General features: G+C 46.2%; 1 protein-coding gene across 1 annotated transcript in view; it reads left to right on the top strand.

Annotated features, from left to right (window-relative positions):
- LOC122941510 (embryonic polyadenylate-binding protein) overlaps positions 1-20,900 on the top strand; it is an 88,987-nt gene that overhangs the window by 15,340 nt on the left and 52,747 nt on the right. The window contains exons 4-5 of the mRNA XM_044298824.1: positions 5,168-5,307; positions 15,561-15,655. Of these exons, the coding sequence (XP_044154759.1) occupies positions 5,168-5,307; positions 15,561-15,655 (235 nt within the window). The remainder of the gene's footprint in view (positions 1-5,167; positions 5,308-15,560; positions 15,656-20,900) is intronic.

The following is a 20,900-nucleotide window of genomic DNA, read 5'->3' as shown; positions in this document are numbered from 1 at the left end:
TTTTTTTTTTTTTTTTTTATATATAAAAAATTTAAATAAAGTCCATTCGGGTCCTCCCCCCTCAGTCCTCATCACTGCAGAACCCCCTTCAGTTTTCCATTCACCCTCCGGGGTCGGTTTGGTTAATAAAGCGCTGCCTGCGCAATCCAATGGTAGATCTCTATCTTTCTATTCACCCTCCGGGTCCGCTTGGTTGCCGAGCGCTACCTGCGCAATCCGATTGTGTACATCCGGACCTTCCTAATCACCCTCCGGGGTAGTTTTGGTTGATGAGCACCACCTGCGCAATCCACTTGTGTGCATCCAGACCTTCCCAATCATCTTTCAGGGTCATTTGGTTGATAAAACGTTGCCTGTGTACTCCAATTGTGTGCATCCGGACCTTCCCAATCACCCTCCAGGGTTGTTAGGTTGATATTCTCCACCTGCCTAATCCAATGGTGGATCTCCGGACTTCCCAATCACCCTCCGGGGTCGTTTGGTTGATAAGCACCGCCTGCGCACTCCAATGGTGGATCCCCGGAGTACCCAGTCACCCTTCAGGGTAGTTTGGTTGATAAAGCACTGGCTGCGCAATCCGGTGGATGAACCTCTAGAAGTTTCCATTCCACCCCTGGGTAGTTTGGTTGATAACTCCCACCGGCGAGCCTGCGTCTGCCATGGACAAGATTCTGAGAGGTGAGACTGTACACAGCTGGCCAGAGCAGGATAATTTCCTCCTCGGTCACCTCCACACCCCCACCCTTCCTCCCTAGGGTCATGCTCAGACGCACCCTCCCTGCCTGGAGAGGTTCGGTCTGAAGGGGGAGATCAGTGGTTCGGTCTCTGCCGTGATTCCGGTGCGATCTTCCAAGATGGCGTCTGAGGTAGACAGCGGTACTTGTCGTATTCATTATCCCCTTCCTTAGGCAGAGTATTTGCACTGCTACTGGATGCAGTACTCCCTTGGATATTACCTCCCTCTATTGAGGTCTAACCACACTAGAACTGTTTCAGTGCCGGCAGTAGGCGTTCCCCCTTTTAGTAGGTGGAGGAACTGCATTCCCACTGGGGACAGTACTTCTTGTATGCATTAGCCTTCTTCCATAGGTGGTGCTATGGCATTATCCCTGGTTCAGTGTTTACTGTATGTCTTACCCCCTTACGTAGGTGGGGTATTGATACGGCACTCTTTATATGCCTTGCCCTTTCTGTAAGAGGCGTATTCTCTCTACTTGGATTTAGTTCCTGCTAGATGCATTACTGCATTGCCACCCTTCATGGTGGAGTATTGCACTACCACTAAGTGCAGTGCTTGCCGTAAGCATTACCCCCTTTCATTGGTGGGATAATTGCAACATTGCCCCTTCCACAAGTGATCCACTACCGTGGGGAATGAGTACACATCTTGGATGTTGCAATTCAACTGCGCCACGGCTATAGATGCCTTTGCTTTTTCTACAAGTGGAGCGTAGCGAGTATCGATACACGCTGGTGCCCTGTATTCTTCTTCTTATGGTATTTCGGTGCCGCCAGTGGAGACTGTGGCTGTTTCCACGTTGTCCTTTTCCTTCGGTGCCGGTTTGGAACATGAATATGACAACCTCTCTCCTCAGGGGTTTGCCCAGCGTCACTCATGTGTCCTAGCGTCCCCTATCTCTATGGTCCTCCACTATTCTAATGTGTCTTCAACAATATGTAGTGCATGCACCATGGCACGTAATATTGTGCTTACGTTCCAGCAAGTCGAGTGTGACACTGACTCTATATTCCCTATCCACCATTCCTGATGTGGGAAGTGGTTGTGCTGGCACTCTGGTTTAGCTTTGCAGCGTGTTCTCCGCTGGTGCAGATTTTACGCTGGTTGCTGCAGTGGTGCAATCCCTCAGGTAGTGGTTCTACCCTGACGCTGGCTTGGCGGTTGTTCCTGTTCAACACCCTTCCCAGGTGGAATGTTTAAGGTTAGCTCTCCTTCCCTGGGGCAGTATGAGACCATGGCTTCTACCGGATTCCTCTAGTCTGCCCCTCAGTTTGTGATGGCGGGGCACGCTGCGGCTCCTACGGTACGGGGGTCCTGGAGTAGCCATTACATACTCTGGCTCCCCCTGCACGGCTCCTTCGTCAGGTGACTGATTCTTCTAACGCCAAATTCGGTGGCGTACGCTGCATGGTCTCCTCCTTAGGCAGAGTATGGCACTGCCACTATCATCTGGTGGTTTCTTCTGTGTAGTGCCAGTCTCAGATGAGGAATGGGCTTTGCCCTGCCACTTTTTTCCTTCCATTTTTTCCTTCTCTGGCTCAGGGTTCACGGCCACTCCGCAAACCTTGGTAGCTCCTACGTTACTACTTCCCCTCATCTACGTTGATGCAGGGTATTGGTTCTGTGTTTTTTTTTCTTCCAGTCTTGTTCCGGACCGACTTTTGGGCTGTGACGTTTTCCTAATCCCCCCCCCCCCTTCTACAGGTGATTCCTACCCGTTGGTCCTGGGTGTACTACCCGTATCTACAACTACCTCTCAAGACTTGACTAATGACTGCCATGTCAGTCCAATGTAGTCATGCATTTTCACTGCACGTTCCGTGGCTAGACTACGAGACTCGCCACGCCAGGCTTAGCGGGGGTGCTGTCACGACTGTTGATGGAGTTTTGTTCCTGGAACGGAACTCCCCTTTCTTTTCTCCTCGAGGCAGGAGTTTTTCTCTCATCTTGGTCTGGTCGAAATTTCCGTCGTGCAGTGTTGCTACACAGTCAATACACGGTCGATGACGGAACTCCTTTTCATCTCCTACCTATCCAATGTATTGATTCCTTGGCTTGCGGTTGGACATGCCTCATTCAGGCGTTTTTTTCTCTGTAGTTTATCAGCCAGCTTCTTAGTCTCCCCACAAGCATCTTTGGCTCGGGGGACATTGGTGGACCACTTACCGTTTTTGTGGAGCGCTTCCCTTTAGCAGGGGTGGATCCTGCGCTTCTGGGTTTTTGGTTTAGCCCTTGGTTCCTTGATGGGTCAGGTTCGGCACTTTATATCCTTTTCCAGCGTCCTCTGACTCACCCGGGGCCCATAATACCTTCCTCAGGGAATGGCACATACGGTTCCTCCATACCGTCCTCCTTTACCGCCTTGGGATCTGAACTTAGTCCTTTCAGCGCGCCAGAATTGTCCCCTTGAACTCTTGCGGGATGTGTCACTCCGACTCCTTTCCTGTAAGGTAGTTTTTTCTTGTGGCTATCACATCCATCAGACGGGTGTCCGGGTTGGGGCGCTCTCTTGCAGAGAACCTTCCTGGTTCTTTGCAGGGATAAGCGGTTCTCCGGCCCGTTCATTCCTTTCTCCTGATCTCTGATTTCCATTTCAATGTAGATATTGTCCTTCCATCACGGTCTCTCCCCCTTTCACACCCTAGGAAAAGGGAGTTAGACCATTTGGACGTTGTCAGGGCTTTGACTATTTGCCGGCCTCCAGTTCCTTCCGGCGTACGGACCCCCCCTTTTTTTTGTCATCCCGGAGAGTCCTCGCAAGGCATTGGCGGCCTCCAGTGTGGCATTTGCACGTCTGCAATTGCTGAAGCATACTGCACCCGGGGCAGGGTTCAGCCCTTCGGTGTCTTGGCTCACTCCACCAGAGCGGTGGGCGCTCCTGGGCTTGGAGGATTCAAGGTTCGGCCGCGCAGTTGTGCAAGGCGGCTTACTGCCCTCCTTACGCACATTCTCAAAATTTTGCTAGGTGCATACTTATGCATCGGCGGGCGCTGCCTTGGGCCGCATAGTCTTAGAGGCAGCAGTCCTTAGTTGCCTGCAGGGGAGCTTGCTCCATGGCTCTGTGGTTTTTCCCTCCCTGTGGACTGCTTTTGAACGTCCCACGGTTTCTGTGTCCCCCAATGAATATGTACGAGAAAACGAGATTTTTGTAAAACTTACCAGTAAAATCTTTCTCGCTCTTCATTGGGGGACACAGCACCCACCCAGTATTATTGTTTGGCCACAGTTGTGGCTTTTGCTGGTTAGAACCTAGTGGGGTTCTTGGCATTGTTGGTGTTCAACGTTATTTCATTGGTTTACTTGCTTCTCCTACTGCTTCTCACAAACTGAAGTTCTCTCTCCAGGCTGGAGGGGGTATAGCTGCCAGGGGAGGAGCTAACAGCTTTGAGCTTTGAACTGCTGGATTGAAGATATTCTATAGTTAAACATTGCCTGCAGTTAGATACGATTAGTACACTGGCGCAATAGAATACAATGACTGAACTGGTCCCGCTGCCATTACAAAACTAGATGCCGGCCCCAAGCCCCTCCTTGCTGATGCAACTCCGACTGCGCTGTGCAGAATGCGGTCGGCGGTGTATCGGTATAAACGGCAGCATTCGCCCCATAAGACGCAATGCCTTTTTCACCCCACTTTTCTTACTGTCTTATAGGGCGAAAAATACGGTAGATTTTGAGCTTTGTTTGGCTGTTAACCCTTCATGTGTTACAGAAAAAATAGATTAAAATGTAAAATCTGCTAAAAAAAAATTGGGAATTTCATTCCCATTTTCATTTCATTCTCGTGGGGCACCTAAAGGGTTAACAAAGTTTGTAAAATCGTTTTTAAATACCTTGAGGGGTGTAGTTTCTAAAATGTGGTTTATAGGTCTATAGGTGGTTTCTAATATGCAAGCCCCAGAAAGTGACTTCATAACTGAACTGGTCCTGAAAAAATTGTGGTTTGGAAATTGTTCTTAAAAATGTTAAGATTTGCTTCTAAACGTCTAAGCCTTCTAACGTCCCCAAAAAATTAAATGTCATTTTCAAAATGATCCAAACATGAAGTAGACATATGGGAAATGTAAAGTAATAACTATTTTTGGAGATATTACTATCTATTATAAAAGTAGAGAAATTGAAATTTGCTAATTTTTAAATTTTTGGGTTAAACTTGGTAGTTTTTTTTTTTTTTTTAATAAATAAAAATGTACAATATGTGACGAGAAAACAGTTTCAGAATGGCTTGGATAAGTAAAAGCGTTTTAAAGTTATCACCACATAAAGTGACACTAGTCAGATTTGCTAAAAAAAAAAATGGCCTGGTCATGAAGGGACCTCAGGAATTTACAGGTTTTAAGAACTGCAGTGATTAGGAAGTGTTTTATATGTGCTCTTACCGCTAGCATCAGGCTCATATAGAATTACATTTCTCTTTATGATTCGTAGATTTGTTGGCCATTTTAAATCACGGAGGGAAAGAGAAATGGAATATGGGGCGAAAGTTCTGGAGTTTACTAATGTCTACATTAAGAATTTTGGTGAAGATATGGATGATGTAAAACTAAAGCAAATCTTTTCTGCCTTTGGTATGTAGCACATAGATCGATAAGAAAGATTGCAATCTGTAATCTTCTGGTTAAATGTGTATTTCCAGCTTGTAGTCTAATGCTTATTGCTAGGATATGCCATAACATGGATCTGTGATTCCTGCCATGCATTGCCACTCCTGGTTTACCCGTTGTGGAGAGAGCGCACTCCATTCAATGTGCTGTGCCACTATGCAGGGGAAATTGGCGGTGCTCCCAGCAGTTACCCCTACAGGTCATGGATTTATGACATATCCAAACTATCAGAACCAGATATCCCTTAAAAGATTTTGGTTCAGCCAAACGTGGCATAAGTTCTGCAGTACAAGCACAGTTGATGAGATTTCAGATATCTTTCACAAGCTGCACAGAAATCCTGCAGCATTAACTGACTCGCCCTGCGGGTTCAGTATGCAGCATGTCTGTTTAGGATTCTGGTTTTACGGGTGCTGATTTTCCATGTGGCCATATATTTAGGTTTTGTGAGCTCTGCAAGCACATCTTTGACCCGTGTTCCTGCAGCATAGAAATAGAAACGCTCCCGTAATATTTTTCTTTAAAATTTAGTATACGTTCACTAATCACTTTAGTGATTACACTGTTGCAGTCGGTAGTTGCACAGTGTGCTTCACATTGGTCAAGACGGTGTAAAAGACTAAGGCCCCTTTCACACGGGCGTTGCGGGAACACCCGCGATTTTTCCGCGCGTGTTTGGTACCTGAACTTCTTCACAGAAGTTCAGGCTTAGGATCGATGTTCTGTAGATTGTATTATTTTCCCTTATAACATGGTTATAAGGGAAAATAATAGCAATCTGAATACAGAATGCATAGTAAAATTGCGCTAGAAGGGTTATTTTTTTTTTTTAACTCTCCTTAATCCACTTGCTCGCGTAGCCGGCATCTCCTTCTGACTCCTTTGCTGAACAGGACCTGGGGTGAGCATTAAATACATGATCAGGACCTGTGATGACGTCACTCCGGTCATCACATGATCTTTTACCATGGTGATGGATCATGTGATGACTGTGACGTCACCAGAGGTCTTTGTTACTGCACAAAGCTCAGATGAAGACAGAAGGAGATGCCGGGCTACGCGAGCAAGTGGATTAAGGTGAGATGATTTTTTTTTTTAACCCCTCCAGTGCTATTTTACTATGCATTCTATATTCAGAATGCTATTATTTCCCCTTATAACCATGTTATAAGGGAAAATACTAATAATCAGGTCTCCATCCCGATCGTCTCCTAGCAACCGTGTGTGAAAATTGCACCACATCCGCACTTGCTTGCGGATGCTTGCGATTTTCACGCAACCCCATTCACTTCTATGGGGCCTGCGTTGCGTGGATTATCGCACCGCAACGCACAAAGAGGAGCATGCTGCGATTTTCACGCAACGCATAAGTGATGCGTGAAAATCACCGCTCATGTGAACAGCCCCATAGAAATGAATGGGTCGGTATTCACTGCGGGTGCAATGCGTTCAACTCGCGCATCGCATCCGCGCGGAATACTCGGCCGTGTGAAAGGGGCCTAAGGGGGTCATTTAGGGTCACTGGCGGAGGAGCAGACGAAGTTGTGTATAGGCCTGTGCCTCTTCATAACTCCGACAGATCCACCGCCAGTCTAAAACGCTGGTCCTAATAAATGTCCCCCTAAGTAGTCATGCTTTGTAATATAAGAGCTGTTAAAACTGTCTCTGCAGCAGTGGATTTGACTGCTGAAGGAGGAAATGTTTATTACGTTTTTGCACCTGTATACAGTCTGTTCATCCACGATCGCCTCTCATTCAGATTATTGTCCGGCATGCGTGATGGCATGTACAACAATATATTGCCATTAACAGGGGCAGGATAACATTATAAAATGACATGAATATCTTAAGGCCTCATGCTCATGACCATTTTTTGTATCCGTATCAGTGTCCGATCCGTATTTTTTCTGGATTGCACACAGACCCATTTATTTCTGTGGGTCCGCAGAGAAATGGACAGCACACAGATGTCATCTGTGTGCTGTCTGCAACCATGTGTCTGTTCTGCAAATTATAGTACATGTCCTATTCCTGTCCATACTGCGGACATGAATAGTAATTTCTAGTAATGAGTAAGAAAAATGCTCATTGCACATGGACGGTGTCCATACTGTTTGCAGACCACAATAAGGAAATGGTAGTGTGCATAAGGCCTAATACTTTTCACACCGAAGCATGTATGTACTTAACAGAAGGCATCAAGCACTCATCCAGCTTCCTTTTAAATAAGTGTTATTGCATGGCAAGACCACTTACGGTTATCTCACATATATATTCTTATTATTATAGCCAAATTTACCACCCTAACTCCTCCCACAGTTTTTACACTACATAGACAGTAATATACTGAAACATACTGATTGTTCCCGATTGGTGTGCTATTATTTTGTGAAACGTTTCGCCGAATGGTTCACGAAATATCTGCGTTTTTGTGGCAAAATTGGTCCAATAGGAATGAATGGCGGAATGTTCAAAACTAGAGTGGTAGCTGAAAAATCAGCACATAATTTCTAAACTGCCACCACTCCCTACACAAATCTTATATTAAAACGTTCACCTATCCCTGCTGCCACTATAAATGTCCACGGCTAAGCCATAGTCCTGATAGTTTTCACAATATGACCATTTGTTTGCAACTCACGCCTCCCATTGACATTCATTGAAACTCTACTCTAGCCACCTCAAATTTGAAGGGCATTTTCTAAACTGCGACTGTGCCTTAATTTGTAATATTTCAGAGACATACTATGCATCACAATGTAGCTCTGGGTCTTTGGATTCTCACAATATAAAGCTCTTTACTGTAGGATTTTGTTTTTAAACTAAAACCGTTTGAAGATGGCAACCACCAGTGAAGTGAGCAAGTTGGAGCAGTTTGTTTCTCGCCCATATTCATTGGGGGAGACAGGAACCGTGGGTATAGCTATGTCCTCTAGGAGGCGTTCACACTAGATAAAGCGGTTGGCTCCTCCCCTGGCAGCTATACCCCCTCCAGCCTGGAGAGAGAGCTTCAGTTTTTTCTAGTGTTAATAGGAGGCAAGACCTCCCTGCTCTGCAGGGTGGCTCCTGAAGATTTTTTTTCTATTTTAGTTTTTTATTTTCCTTCTTTCCAGGTGGGAAACGGTGGTCGCCTCGCCTCCCTGTTCTCCCGGGGGAGCACGCCAGCCTTGGTCCACCACGCTGCCTCCTCCCCCACAAGAAGACAAGGTGGACCAGGGCAGCCTCGCTCCCTGCATCCCACCAGCAGAGGGGTCACCTAGGTCCGCTAAAGAGAAGACCCTCCCGCCATGCCAGACTCCTGCCACTCCGGTGCCAGCTGCTGAGGAGGTGACCTTGCTGGAAAAGGTGACCTTGCGGGTCCACTTAGGGAGGGTGAAGAATATGAAGATGAGGTGAGTACACGGGATTAGGTAAGTATGTTTTTACCCTATTCCCTCTCCCTCTCTTTGGGAATTGTTTCTTGGATTCGGGCACCAGGAAACGGGCACGAGCCTTTATTTATGGTAGCACCAGGACTCCCTCTCACTCCCCTCTAGGCCGACGGCTTCACGGGCACTAGGGGGTTAATAACATCCAGGCAGGCGCTGCTTCACACAGCAGGAGGCTGTGCGCAGGGGGATCAGTGATTCCACTGCGGACCGGGAGCTGGTGTCAGGTGAGCGCGCTGCTCTATTGGGTCCCAGCTACCACCAGATTCCGCCCTTTCGGGAGCAGGCACCTGGAAGCGCCGCTCCGGAAGGGTTAACACCCGAACGATGTCGTCCGCCGCAAGCATTCCGACCCGCGCTCTTCCCAGTCCGGGGTGAACACACCCGGCCGGTGGGTGGGATCAGTGACGCAAGCGGACGCTCTGCTCTTGCTCATGGTCCCTCTGCGCCCTAGCTGACCAACGGCTCCGGTCGGCCGTGCGTAAATACTTGGGCCCGTCCGCAACTTCATCCCCCGCTGCGGACCGGGAACATGCATCGGCGGACAAGCAGGGAAGAGAGCGAAGAAGGCTCCCCCCTATATGTTATCCGCTGGTGTCAGGGCACTTAGGGGGTTAATAACATCCCTGGTAGGAAGTTGGCGTGCGCTCTGGCGCAAATTCTTCCCACCTCTTGCGGCCGGCACCAGATTATCTGCGGATTCTATCTCTAGTACAATGTGCCTTAAAGTTAAAACAGTTAACCTCTTCCTGCCTCTCTGCCCACTTGAGTGCAGAACCTCTGGAAGTTCCCAATCCATCCTCCGGGGTCGTTTGGTTGATAAAGCTCAGCCTACACAATCCAGTGGACGGACCTCTAGTTCCCACTCCACCCTCTGGGTAGTTTGATTTATATATCCCCACAGGCGTGGCCTACAACTGGCCCAGGCAAGTTTCTAAGATTTAATGTTGATAAGTGCAAGATAATGCACCTGGGACGTAAAAACCCAAGAGCAGAATATAAAATCAGTGATACAGTCCTAACCTCAGTATCTGAGGAAAGGGATTTAGGGATCATTATTTCAGAAGACTTAAAGGTAGGCAGACAATGTCATAGAGCAGCAGGAAATGCTAGCAGAATGCTTGGGTGTATAGGGAGAGGAATTACCAGTAGAAAGAGGGAGGTGCTCATGCCGCTCTACAGAGCACTAGTGAGACCTCATTTGGAGTATTGTGCTCAGTACTGGAGACCATATCTCCAGAAGGATATTGATACTTTGGAGAGAGTTCAGAGAAGAGCTACTAAACTGGTACATGGATTGCAGGATAAAACTTACCAGGAAAGATTAAAGGACCTTAACGTGTATAGCTTGGAAGAAAGACGAGACAGAGGATATATGATAGAACCTTTTAAATACATAAAGGGAATTAACAAGGTAAAAGAGGAGAGAATATTTAAAAGAAAAACTGCTACAAGAGGACATAGTTTTAAATTAGAGGGGCAAAGGTTTAAAAGTAATATCAGGAAGTATTACTTTACTGAGAGAGTAGTGGATGCATGGAATAGCCTTCCTGCAGAAGTGGTAGCTGAAAATACAGTGGAGGAGTTTAAGCATGCATGGGATAGACATAAGGCCATCCTTCATATAAGATAGGGCCAGGGGCTATCCATAGTATTTAGTATATTGGGCAGACTAGATGGGCCAAATGGTTCTCATCTGCTGACACATTCTATGTTTCTTGTGTCCTAGAGACCACCCATCTCCATGGGCCTCCTCGGTTCCAGTCGGTCAGGACATTGTCCTCATCGTATTGATATACGTATTGATATCGTAGTGCATATGCCATTGCGCATAATATGGGGAGTACGTTTCAGCAAGTCGAGTGTTCACTGCTTCTGTAGTCCCCCTCAGCTGGGGGTTCTACCCTGACGCTAGCTTGCTGTTGCTCCTGTTCAGAGCCCTTCCAGGTGAAGTGTTAAGGCTAGCTCTACTTAACTGGGCAGTATGGTACCATGGCTTCTACGGGATAGCCTCACGCCTCCCCCTTAGTTTTGCGCCGTCGGGGCAGGCGCTGGCTACTTCTGGGAGAGTGGTATTTGCGTTACCGCTACAATAGTTCTTACTGCACAGCTCCTTCGTCAGGTGGCAGATTCTTCTAGCTCTGAATTGGTGGCCTCTGTGGTATGGCCCCCTTCTCTGCTGGGGTATGGGCTAGCGATACAGTTGTTGCTCCCCTTGCTTGGCTTCCTCCTCTTCGAGGTTTTGGCACAGCCACTAATCCCTGGTTGCATCTGCATCTGCACAGGGTATTCTTTAGTGGCCTTCGGTATTCTTTAGTGGCCTTCTATTCCAGAGTTCCGGACACGGTTGGTGGGATGTGGCGCACTCCACATCTATCCTTCTACAGGTGAATCCTTCCCATTGGTCCTGGGTGTGCTACCTGTATCTATATTACCTCTCTAGACATGACTGATGTCTAGGTCACGTCAGCCTTCTGGTGATCATACTTCCCCACCGCCCATTCCGGGGGTAGACTACGAGACTCCCCACACCAGATGGAGCAGGGTTGCTGTCACATCTTGCCACGCTGATAGACGTTCCATTCCTGGAATGGGACACCCTTCTATTTCTTCTTCCTCCTCGAACAAACGGCTGCTTGCCTCTCCCTTCTGTATTCCTGGACTGCAGAAGGTGTTCGAGGCAGTCTGTCTGCGTTGGAGTCGCCCGGACGTGGCTATTAAGTCCGCCATTCTACGTGAAGAGGTTTTTCGGCGGATGTCGTCCGCAAGCCTGCATCGTCCAGGATCTATTACAGGACCTGGAGGTCCTTCCTGGGTTTCTGTGGAAGCAGAAAAGTTCTGCCACTTCATTTTTCTCTCCCCACGGTCCTGCCTTTCTACAATCGGGGTTGGACCTTGGTCTGGCCCTTAGTTCTTGAAGTGTCAGGTGTCGGCGCTTTCTATCCTTTTCCAGCCCCCTCTGGCCACCCCCTTGGGGTCTGTAAGGACCTTTCTTCCGGGAGTGGCACGGTTACTCCATACTGTCCTCCTTTACTGCCTTGGTATCTGAATTTAGTCCTCTCGGCGCTCCAGGCTTCCCTTGGAGCCGTTGCGGGAGATTTCTGTTCTACTCCTGTCCTGGAAGGTATTTTTTTCTGGTTGGCGGCGCTCTCTTGCATAGAATCCTTCCTGGTTATTCATAGGGACAAGGTGATTTGCTGGCCTGTCCCTCCTCTTCTTCCGAAGGTGGTCTCTGACTTCCATATTAACGAGCAAATTGTCCTTCCCTCACTGTGCCCATCTCCTTCGCACCCTAAGGAAAAGGAGTTGCTCAATTTCGACCTTGTCAGAGCTCTGAAGATCTATTTAGCAGCCTCCGGTCCCTTTCACCGTACAGATCCCCTTTTTGTAACTCCGGCGGGTCCTCGAAAGGGATTGGCTGCTTCCAAGGTGGAAATTGCACGCTAAATTCGGTCTACAATTGCTGAAGCATACTGTGCCCGAGGCAGAGTTCCGCCCTTAGGTGTCACGGCTCACTCCACCAGTGCCGTGGGTGCATCTTGGGCTCGGAGGAATCACGCTTCGGCTGCACAGTCGTGTAAGGCGGCTACTTGTCCTCCTTACACATATTCACAAGATTTTACCAGGTGCATACTTTGGACGCTGCCTTAGGCCGCTTGGTCTTGCAGGCGGCAGTTTCTTAGAGGCCTGCAAGGACGATTGCTTCCATGGGTCTGTGGTTTTTCCCTCCCTGTGGACTGCTTTTGAACATCCCACAGTTCCTGTGTCCCCCAATGAATATGGGCGAGAAAAGGAGGTTTTTGTATAACTTACCAGTAAAATCTTTCTCGCTCTTCATTGGGGGACACAGCACCCAGCCAGTATTGTTGTTCGACCACAGTAGTGGCAGTTGCTGGTTTGAACCCCGTTGGGTCTTTTGGCATGGTTGGTGTTCAATGTTTTTTCTTTGGTTGACTTGCCTCTCCTGCTTGTACACAAACTGAAGCTCTCTCTCCAGGCTGGAGGAGGTATAGCTGACAGGGGCGGAGCTAACAGCTTTATCTAGTGTCAATGCCTCCTAGAGGACATAGCTATACCCACGGTTCCTGTGTCCCCCAATGAAGCGCGAGAAAGAGATTTTACTGGTAAGTTATACAAAAATCTCATTTTTTAACCGCTCTTCTCTGCCCTTGCTGTAGAGTGAGTTGCCATAGGAACCCAGGTGTGTGAGCAGTCAGCAGAGTTACAAAAGCTAGAGTGTGAGCTGAAAAATCAGGACATGATTTCTAAACTGCCACCACTCCCTCATTTTCAAGCCCACCTACACAAATCTGCTGCTAATGTTTTTATAAATGTATGTTTTAATGTAACTGAAGCACTTTGGGAAACAACATTGCAATTAAATGTGCTATATAAATAAATAAAAGTTGAAATGCATTTCTCACTCTATCAAGCTTGCCATGTGCACTTTTTAAATTTGATCAATTGGTTAGTGTAATGTTTACCATCTTTACTCACTCCACACAGTTACTCTGCCCACTCCATAAAGTTACTTTGCCCAGTCCAACCTTTTCACAGTTACTCCAGCCACTCCAACCACACAACAGTTACTCAAGCCACTCCACCCAGTTACTCCGCCCACTCCAGTTGTAGACTACTGGTGGAGGCAAGAATACTTCACTCAATTTCCCCAGAAATTGTAGCTTTTCTAGTTTGGTTTACAATGCTCACCTATTGCTTTTATACTTTGTAATACAGGGAGTGCAGAATTATTAGGCAAATGAGTATTTTGACCACATCATCCTCTTTATACATGTTGTCTTACTCCAAGCTGTATAGGCTCGAAAGCCTACTACCAATTAAGCATATTAGGTGATGTGCATCCTTTCCTTTGGCAAAATGGGTCAAAAGAAGGACTTGACAGGCTCAGAAAAGTCAAAAATAGTGAGATATCTTGCAGAGGGATGCAGCACTCTTAAAATTGCAAAGCTTCTGAAGCGTGATCATCGAACAATCAAGCGTTTCATTCAAAATAGTCAACAGGGTCGCAAGAAGCGTGTGGAAAAACCAAGGCGCAAAATAACTGCCCATGAACTGAGAAAAGTCAAGCGTGCAGCTGCCAAGATGCCACTTGCCACCAGTTTGGCCATATTTCAGAGCTGCAACATCACTGAAGTGCCCAAAAGCACAAGGTGTGCAATACTCAGACATGGCCAAGGTAAGAAAGGCTGAAAGACGACCACCACTGAACAAGACACACAAGCTGAAACGTCAAGACTTGGCCAAGAAATATCTCAAGACTGATTTTTCTAAGGTTTTATGGACTGATGAAATGAGTGAGGCTGGATTGGTAAAGGGCAGAGAGCTCCAGTCCGACTCAGACGCCAGCAAGGTGGAGGTAGAGTACTGGTTTGGGCTGGTATCCTCAAAGATGAGCTTGTGGGGCCTTTTCGGGTTGAGGATGGAGTCAAGCTCAACTCCCAGTCCTACTGCCAGTTTCTGGAAGACGCCTTCTTCAAGCAGTGGTACAGGAAGAAGTCTGCATCCTTCAAGAAAAACATGATTTTCATGCAGGACAATGCTCCATCACACGCGTCCAAGTACTCCACAACGTGGCTGGCAAGAAAGGGTATAAAAGAAGAAAATCTAATGACATGGCCTCCTTGTTCACCTGATCTGAACCCCATTGAGAACCTGTGGTCCATCATCAAATGTGAGATTTACAAGGAGGGAAAACAGTACACCTCTCTGAACAGTGTCTGGGAGGCTGTGGTTGCTGCTGCACGCAATGTCGATGGTGAACAGATCAAAACACTGACAAAAGCCTGCCATCCATTGATTCTGAGTGTCCTTGCAAAGAAAGGTGGCTATATTGGTCACTGATTTGTTTTTGTTTTGTTTTTGAATGTCAGAAATGTATATTTGTGAATGTTGAGATGTTATATTGGTTTCACTGGTAAAAATAAATAATTGAAATGGGTATATATTTGTTTTTTGTTAAGTTGCCTAATAATTATGCACAGTAATAGTCACCTGCACACACAGATATCCCCCTAAAATAGCTAAAACTAAAAACTACTTCCAAAAATATTCAGCTTTGATATTAATGAGTTTTTTGGGTTCATTGAGAACATGGTTGTTGTTCAATAATAAAATTAATCCTCAAAAATACAACTTGCCTAATAGTTCTGCACTCCCTGTATATTCGCTGTCAAAAATGTGTTCTCTGAGCGCTGATGTCTGCTTGCTGTGGAAGGGAATATATACAGTAGTACATCAGGATATGTACATAGGCTACATAGTTTATTCCAGTGCATGTAGAACAGTTGTGGGCCATCAGAAGGTGTTCCTCTTTGAAACATGTCCACTGTGTTCTCCTCCAGGACTTCTCCCCTCTTGTGGAATCTCCTTCCTCAGGCTATTTGACACAAACTCGTCTCTTCAGAGAAGCCTATACTATAATCTGTCACTGTATCACTACTTCATACAGTCCAGGCTGTATAGGGAGGGTTCTCTCCTTCTATTCGGGGTTACTTCAGACTGATTTGGTGCATATGTTGGAAACTTTGTGCAGAAAAGTCAGGTATGCTGTGGATGTTCACATCCACCATATGGCAGTCATGTTGTGTATTCCCCAGCAAAATCCTCATGTAACACATGTGGATTCTGCCGCTGGGACATTCCAGTGGAGGTGGACACTCTGTAGCATGTTGCATTTTATATTGTCAAGCTTTTGCATCTTTGTTCTCACCTATTTACCATACTGTGTAGTGCCTCAGAATAAAAAAAATATGTAGTTTTCTTCCTTAGGAAACACCTTAAGTGTAAAAGTAATGATGGATGACAGCGGACACTCACGTGGATTCGGTTTTGTTAATTTTGGAAATCATGAAGAAGCACAGAAAGTAAGCGCTCATGTCCGGTGCAGCATTGTGATTGGTAACTGATAAACTACGTAAAAGCTTTTCTTTTTACAAACAAATTTTTTTACTTCCTGTCCTCTAATCCTTTTTTGTTCCTTATTTCAGTCCAAGTGTTGCCAAAAATCCTGTGTCCAGAAGGCATTAGTTTTTTGTTTCCTTTTATACAAACACAGATCAGCCTCTGTGTTTGAGGCAGCTTGCTGAGATGGGAACCTTCCGCAATGCATTGTCTGCAGTGTAAAACAACCCTCAGTTTCAAGAAAAAAGATTTACATTTACCGGGGAGCAAATAGAACACTTACCTGTTGACCCTACTGTTCACCTTTTGAGCTGTGGATCAACAGTTTCCAAGGCTCTTCTACCATCCAAGATGGCTGCACCACTTCCAATACACTTGCTGCTACTCTTGGGTTGCTCACATACACTGAACAAAAATATAAACGCAACACTTTCGGTTTTGCTCCCATTTTGCATGAGCTGAACTGAAAGATCTGAAACGTTTTCTACATACACAAAAGACCCATTACTCTCAAATATTGTTCACAAATCTGTCTAAATCTGTGTTAGTGAGCACTTCTCCTTTGCCAAGATAATCCATCCCACTTCACAGGTGTGGCATATCAAGGTGCTGATTAGACAGCATGAATATTGCACAGGTGTGCCTTAGACTGTCCACAATAAAAGGCCACTCTGAAATCAAGTCAGTATCTGGTGTGGCCACTATTTGCCTCACGCAATGCAACACATCAATGCAAATACATGAAGGTGCAGAATATTGGCAGGAACTAGAACACGCTGTCGTATACGCCGATCCAGAGCATCCCAACATGCTCAATGGGTGACATGTCAGGTGAGTATGCTGGCCATGCAAGAACTGGGATGTTTTCAGCTTCCAGGAATTGTATACAGATCCTTGCAATATGGGGCCGTGCATTATCATGCTGCAACATGAGGTGATAGTCGTGGATGAATGGCACAACAATGGGCCTCAGGATCTCGTCACGGTATCTCTGTGCATTCAAAATGCATTCGATACTTTTGTATTTCCATTTTTTTCTATACTGGCTTGCGCTTCTGCGCAGTCTAGTATCACAGAACATGGGCACGCTGCTGTCAGCGCGCTCATGTTCCCTCGGCAGCACAGGGCGGGCCCACTGCACCACCAATGATAGGAGGACCTTTTTTATGGGTTCGGACTTAGTTAAGTTAGCAGGACATGTAGAGCGGCGCCTAGGGATCTTCCTGCACCTATTATTCCTGGGCGCCGCTCCGTTCGCCTGTGCATCGGAGCGATGGGGAGGAGAAATCAGCTTCTCTCCTGGGCGTTCCGAGAAGGAACGCCCGGAAAAAGGCTGATGTCTCCTCCCCATCGCTCCGATAGTAGTAATTAGCATACGGAGCAGGAGACTGTAACTGGGGCACAGCGGGCAAACAGAGTGGCGCCCAGGAATAAAAGTAGATGCAGGGAGATCCCTGGGCACCGCTCTACATGTCCTGCTAACTTAACCAAGTCCAAACCCACAAAAGGTACTCTTTAAATTTTAATACAGGAGACAGGTGCCAGCAGCAGAATCACATTGCCGGCACCCTGCCTCTGACATGGAGCTGCGATTAGCGGCAGTTAACCCCTCAGGTGCGGTACCTGAGCGGTTAACTGCCGCTGATTTGCTGCCAGTACCCGCCTCCTGTATTAAATGTTAATTATCATTGGTGGCGCAGTGTGCCTGCCCCCCCTCAACTCCCCCAGTATTAGAATAATTAGTGGTGCAGCGCCCCCCTCAACCCCCCCAGTATTAAAATCATTGGTGGCAGTGGCCACAGAGTTCCATCACCTCCTCTCATTGGTGGTGCAGTGGCAGCTTCTGATCAGAGCCCCAGCAGTGTAATCTTGGGGATCTGATCGGTTACCATGGCAGCCAGGACGCTACTGAAGCCCTGGCTGCCATAGTCGGCTGCATGCTGCTGTATGTACTATGCACAGGGCAGCAGGGAGAGTGTGAAGGTTCTAGCCCCTAAGGGGGGAAATAGTTATTAAATAAAAAGTAAAAAAAATAAAATTAAGTATAAAATATATAAACCTATCACATCGCCATGTCCGAACTATTAAAGTAGAAAAAAATCTATGTGGTGAACGCAGGAACAGAAAAAAAAAACTGCGCGATTGGCAATTTTTTTAAAATACGGGATGCATGTGGCTTTTTTGGTTTATTTTTTTTGCATGGTATAGAGTATTGCAATACTTTTTTATGGTATCAAATAAAAAATTTGTTATTGCAACAACTCCAATGATCAATTTAACTAAGCCTGATGGGAACATTAAAAACGCGAATGCATTTTTATTGGTGATCTCTAAAATCTTGGGGTGTACAACCCACTCTTATATACACAACACAGGCTTTGAGAGGGGTTACACTGTCTGCTATGTGAACCATATATATAACCACACAGTGAAACCTCTGGATCTGGACTAAGTGGTGTGCTCGTAATGTACTGATGACACACGATTGCACCCCTACAGTATTGTTAGCAGTCCGATCACAACACCCCCCCTAACAGAAATATCTGATGGCCAGCTTATCCAAGCTACTAGTGCACCACCAGAGTGAGGTCCTAGAAGTAGTTAGCGTGTATGCTACCTAGGACACATCCGGGGTAGTCTCTAACATAAGCTAGCGTGGCTGGCATTTGATACATCCAGCACAATCCTTGTCCCTAATCCTAGGAGACGTACAATTAGAATGGCTCAACGCGTTTCTGTGCCGTCATACTTGGCACTTCATCGGAGCCTAATAAAAGAGACGCAGGTCATTATAAGTCACTGCCTGACTTGTTGCAGTGACGCTCTGATGGTAGCATCGGCGCTAGGATCCTTATAATTACCTGCGTCTTTTATTAGGCTCCTGATGACGTATATGTCGACACATAAACGCATTGAGCCATTCTAATTGTACGTCTCCTAGGATTAGGGACAAGGATTGTGCTGGATATATCAAATGCCAGCCACGCTAGCTTATGTTAGAGACTACCCCGGATGTGTCCTAGGTAGCATACACGCTAACTACTTCTAGGACCTCACTCTGGTGGTGCACTAGTAGCTTGGATAAGCTGGCCATCAGATATTTCTGTTAGGGGGGGTGTTGTGATCAGACTGCTAACAATACTGTGGGGGTGCAATCGTGTGTCATCAGTACATTATGAGCACACCACTTCGTCCAGATCCAGAGGTTTCACTACGTGGTTATATATATGGTTCACATAAAACAGTGTAACCCCTCTCAAAGCCTGTGTTGTGTATATACAGTCAGGCCCATATATATTGGGACTTCAACACAATGCTAAAATTTTTGGCTCGATACACCACCACAATGGATTTGAAATGAAACGAACAAGATGTGCTTTAACTGCAGACTTTTATTTACATCCAAATCAGGTGAAGGAATTACAACAGTTTGCATATGTGCCTCCCACTTGTTAAGGGACCAAAAGTAATGGGACATAATAATCATAAATCAAACTTTCACTTTTTAATACTTGGTTGCAAATCCGTTGCAGTCAATTACAGCCTGAAGTCTGGAATGCATAGATATCACCAGACGCTGGGTTTCATCCCCGGTGATGCTCTGCCAGGCCTCTACTGCAACTGTCTTCAGTTCCTGCGTGTTCTTGGGGCATTTTCCCTTCAGTTTTGTCTTCAGCAAGTGAAATGCATGCTCAATCGGATTCAGGTCAGGTGATTGACTTGGCTATTGCATAACATTCCACTTCTGTCCCTTAAACTCTGGTTGCTCTTGCAGTATGCTTTGGGTCACTGTCCATCTGCACTGTGAAGCGCCGTCTAACAAGTTCTGAAGCATTTGGCTGAATATGAGCAGATAATATTGCCCGAAACACTTCAGAATTCATCCTGCTGCCTTTGTCAACAGTCACATAATCAATAAATACAACAGAACCAGTTCCATTGGCAGCCATACATGCCCACGCTATGACACTACCACCACCATGCTTCACTGGTGAGGTGGTATGTTTAGGATTATGAGCAGTTCCTTTCCTTCTCCATACTCTTCTCCTCCCATCACTCTGGTACAAGTTGATCTTGGTCTCATCTGTCCATAGGATGTTGCTCCAGAACTGTGAAGGCTTTTTTAATGTTGTTTGGAAAACTCTAATCTGGCCTTTCTGTTTTTGAGGCTCACCAATGGTTTACATCTTGTGGTGAACCCTCTATATTCACTCTGGTGAAGTCTTCTCTTGATTGTTGAATCTGACACACATACACCTACCTCCTGGAGAGTGTTCTTGATCTGGCCAACTGTTGTGAAGGGTGTTTTCTTCACCAGGGAAAGAATTCTTCGGTCATCCACCACAGTCTTCCGGGTCTTTTGGTGTTGCTGAATTCACCGATGCGTTCCTTCTGTTTAAGAATGTTCCAAAAAGTTGTTTTGGCCACGCCTAATGTTTTTGCTTTCTCTCTGTTTTAGTTTTTTTTTTCAGCCTAATGATTGCTTGTTTCACTGATAGTGACAGCTCTTTGGATCTCATCTTGAGAGTTGACAGCAACAGATTCCAAATGCAAATGGCCCACTTGAAATGAACTCTGGACCTTTTATCTGCTCATTGTAATTGGGATAATAAGGGAATAACACACACCTGGTCATGGAACAGCTGAGAAACCAATTGTCCCATTACTTTTGGTTACTTAACAAGTGGGAGGCACATATGCAAACTGCTGTAATTCCTACACCGTTCACCTTATTTGGATGTAAATACCCTCAAATTAAAGCTGACAGCCTGCAGTTAAAGCACATCTTGTTCGTTTCATTTCAAATCCATTGTGGTGGTGTATAGAGCCAAAAATGTTAGCATTGTGTTGAAGTCCCAATATTTATGGACCTGACTGTATGAGTGGGTTGTACACCCGAAGATTTTAGACATTTATCACCAATAAAAATTAGTGTTTTTAGCGTTCCCATCAGGCTTAATCATTCAAAATACCATCGATAAAATGCACCTGTGTTCATTGTCCATAACATACTCCTTCCTGCCCATACCATAACCCCACCGCCACGATGGGCCACTAAATCCACAACATTGACGTCAGCAAACCACTCACCCACACGATGCCACACACTGTCTGCCATCTGCCCTGAACAGTGAAAACCGGGACTCATCCGTGAACAGAATGCCTCTCCAACGTGCCAGATGCCGTAGAATGTGAGCATTTGCCCAC

Source organism: Bufo gargarizans, chromosome 6 (genome assembly GCF_014858855.1).
Source record: "Bufo gargarizans isolate SCDJY-AF-19 chromosome 6, ASM1485885v1, whole genome shotgun sequence".
Lineage (NCBI taxonomy): Eukaryota > Metazoa > Chordata > Amphibia > Anura > Bufonidae > Bufo > Bufo gargarizans.
Note: the sequence above shows the minus strand (reverse complement) of the source record. Positions and strands in the feature narration are given on the sequence as shown.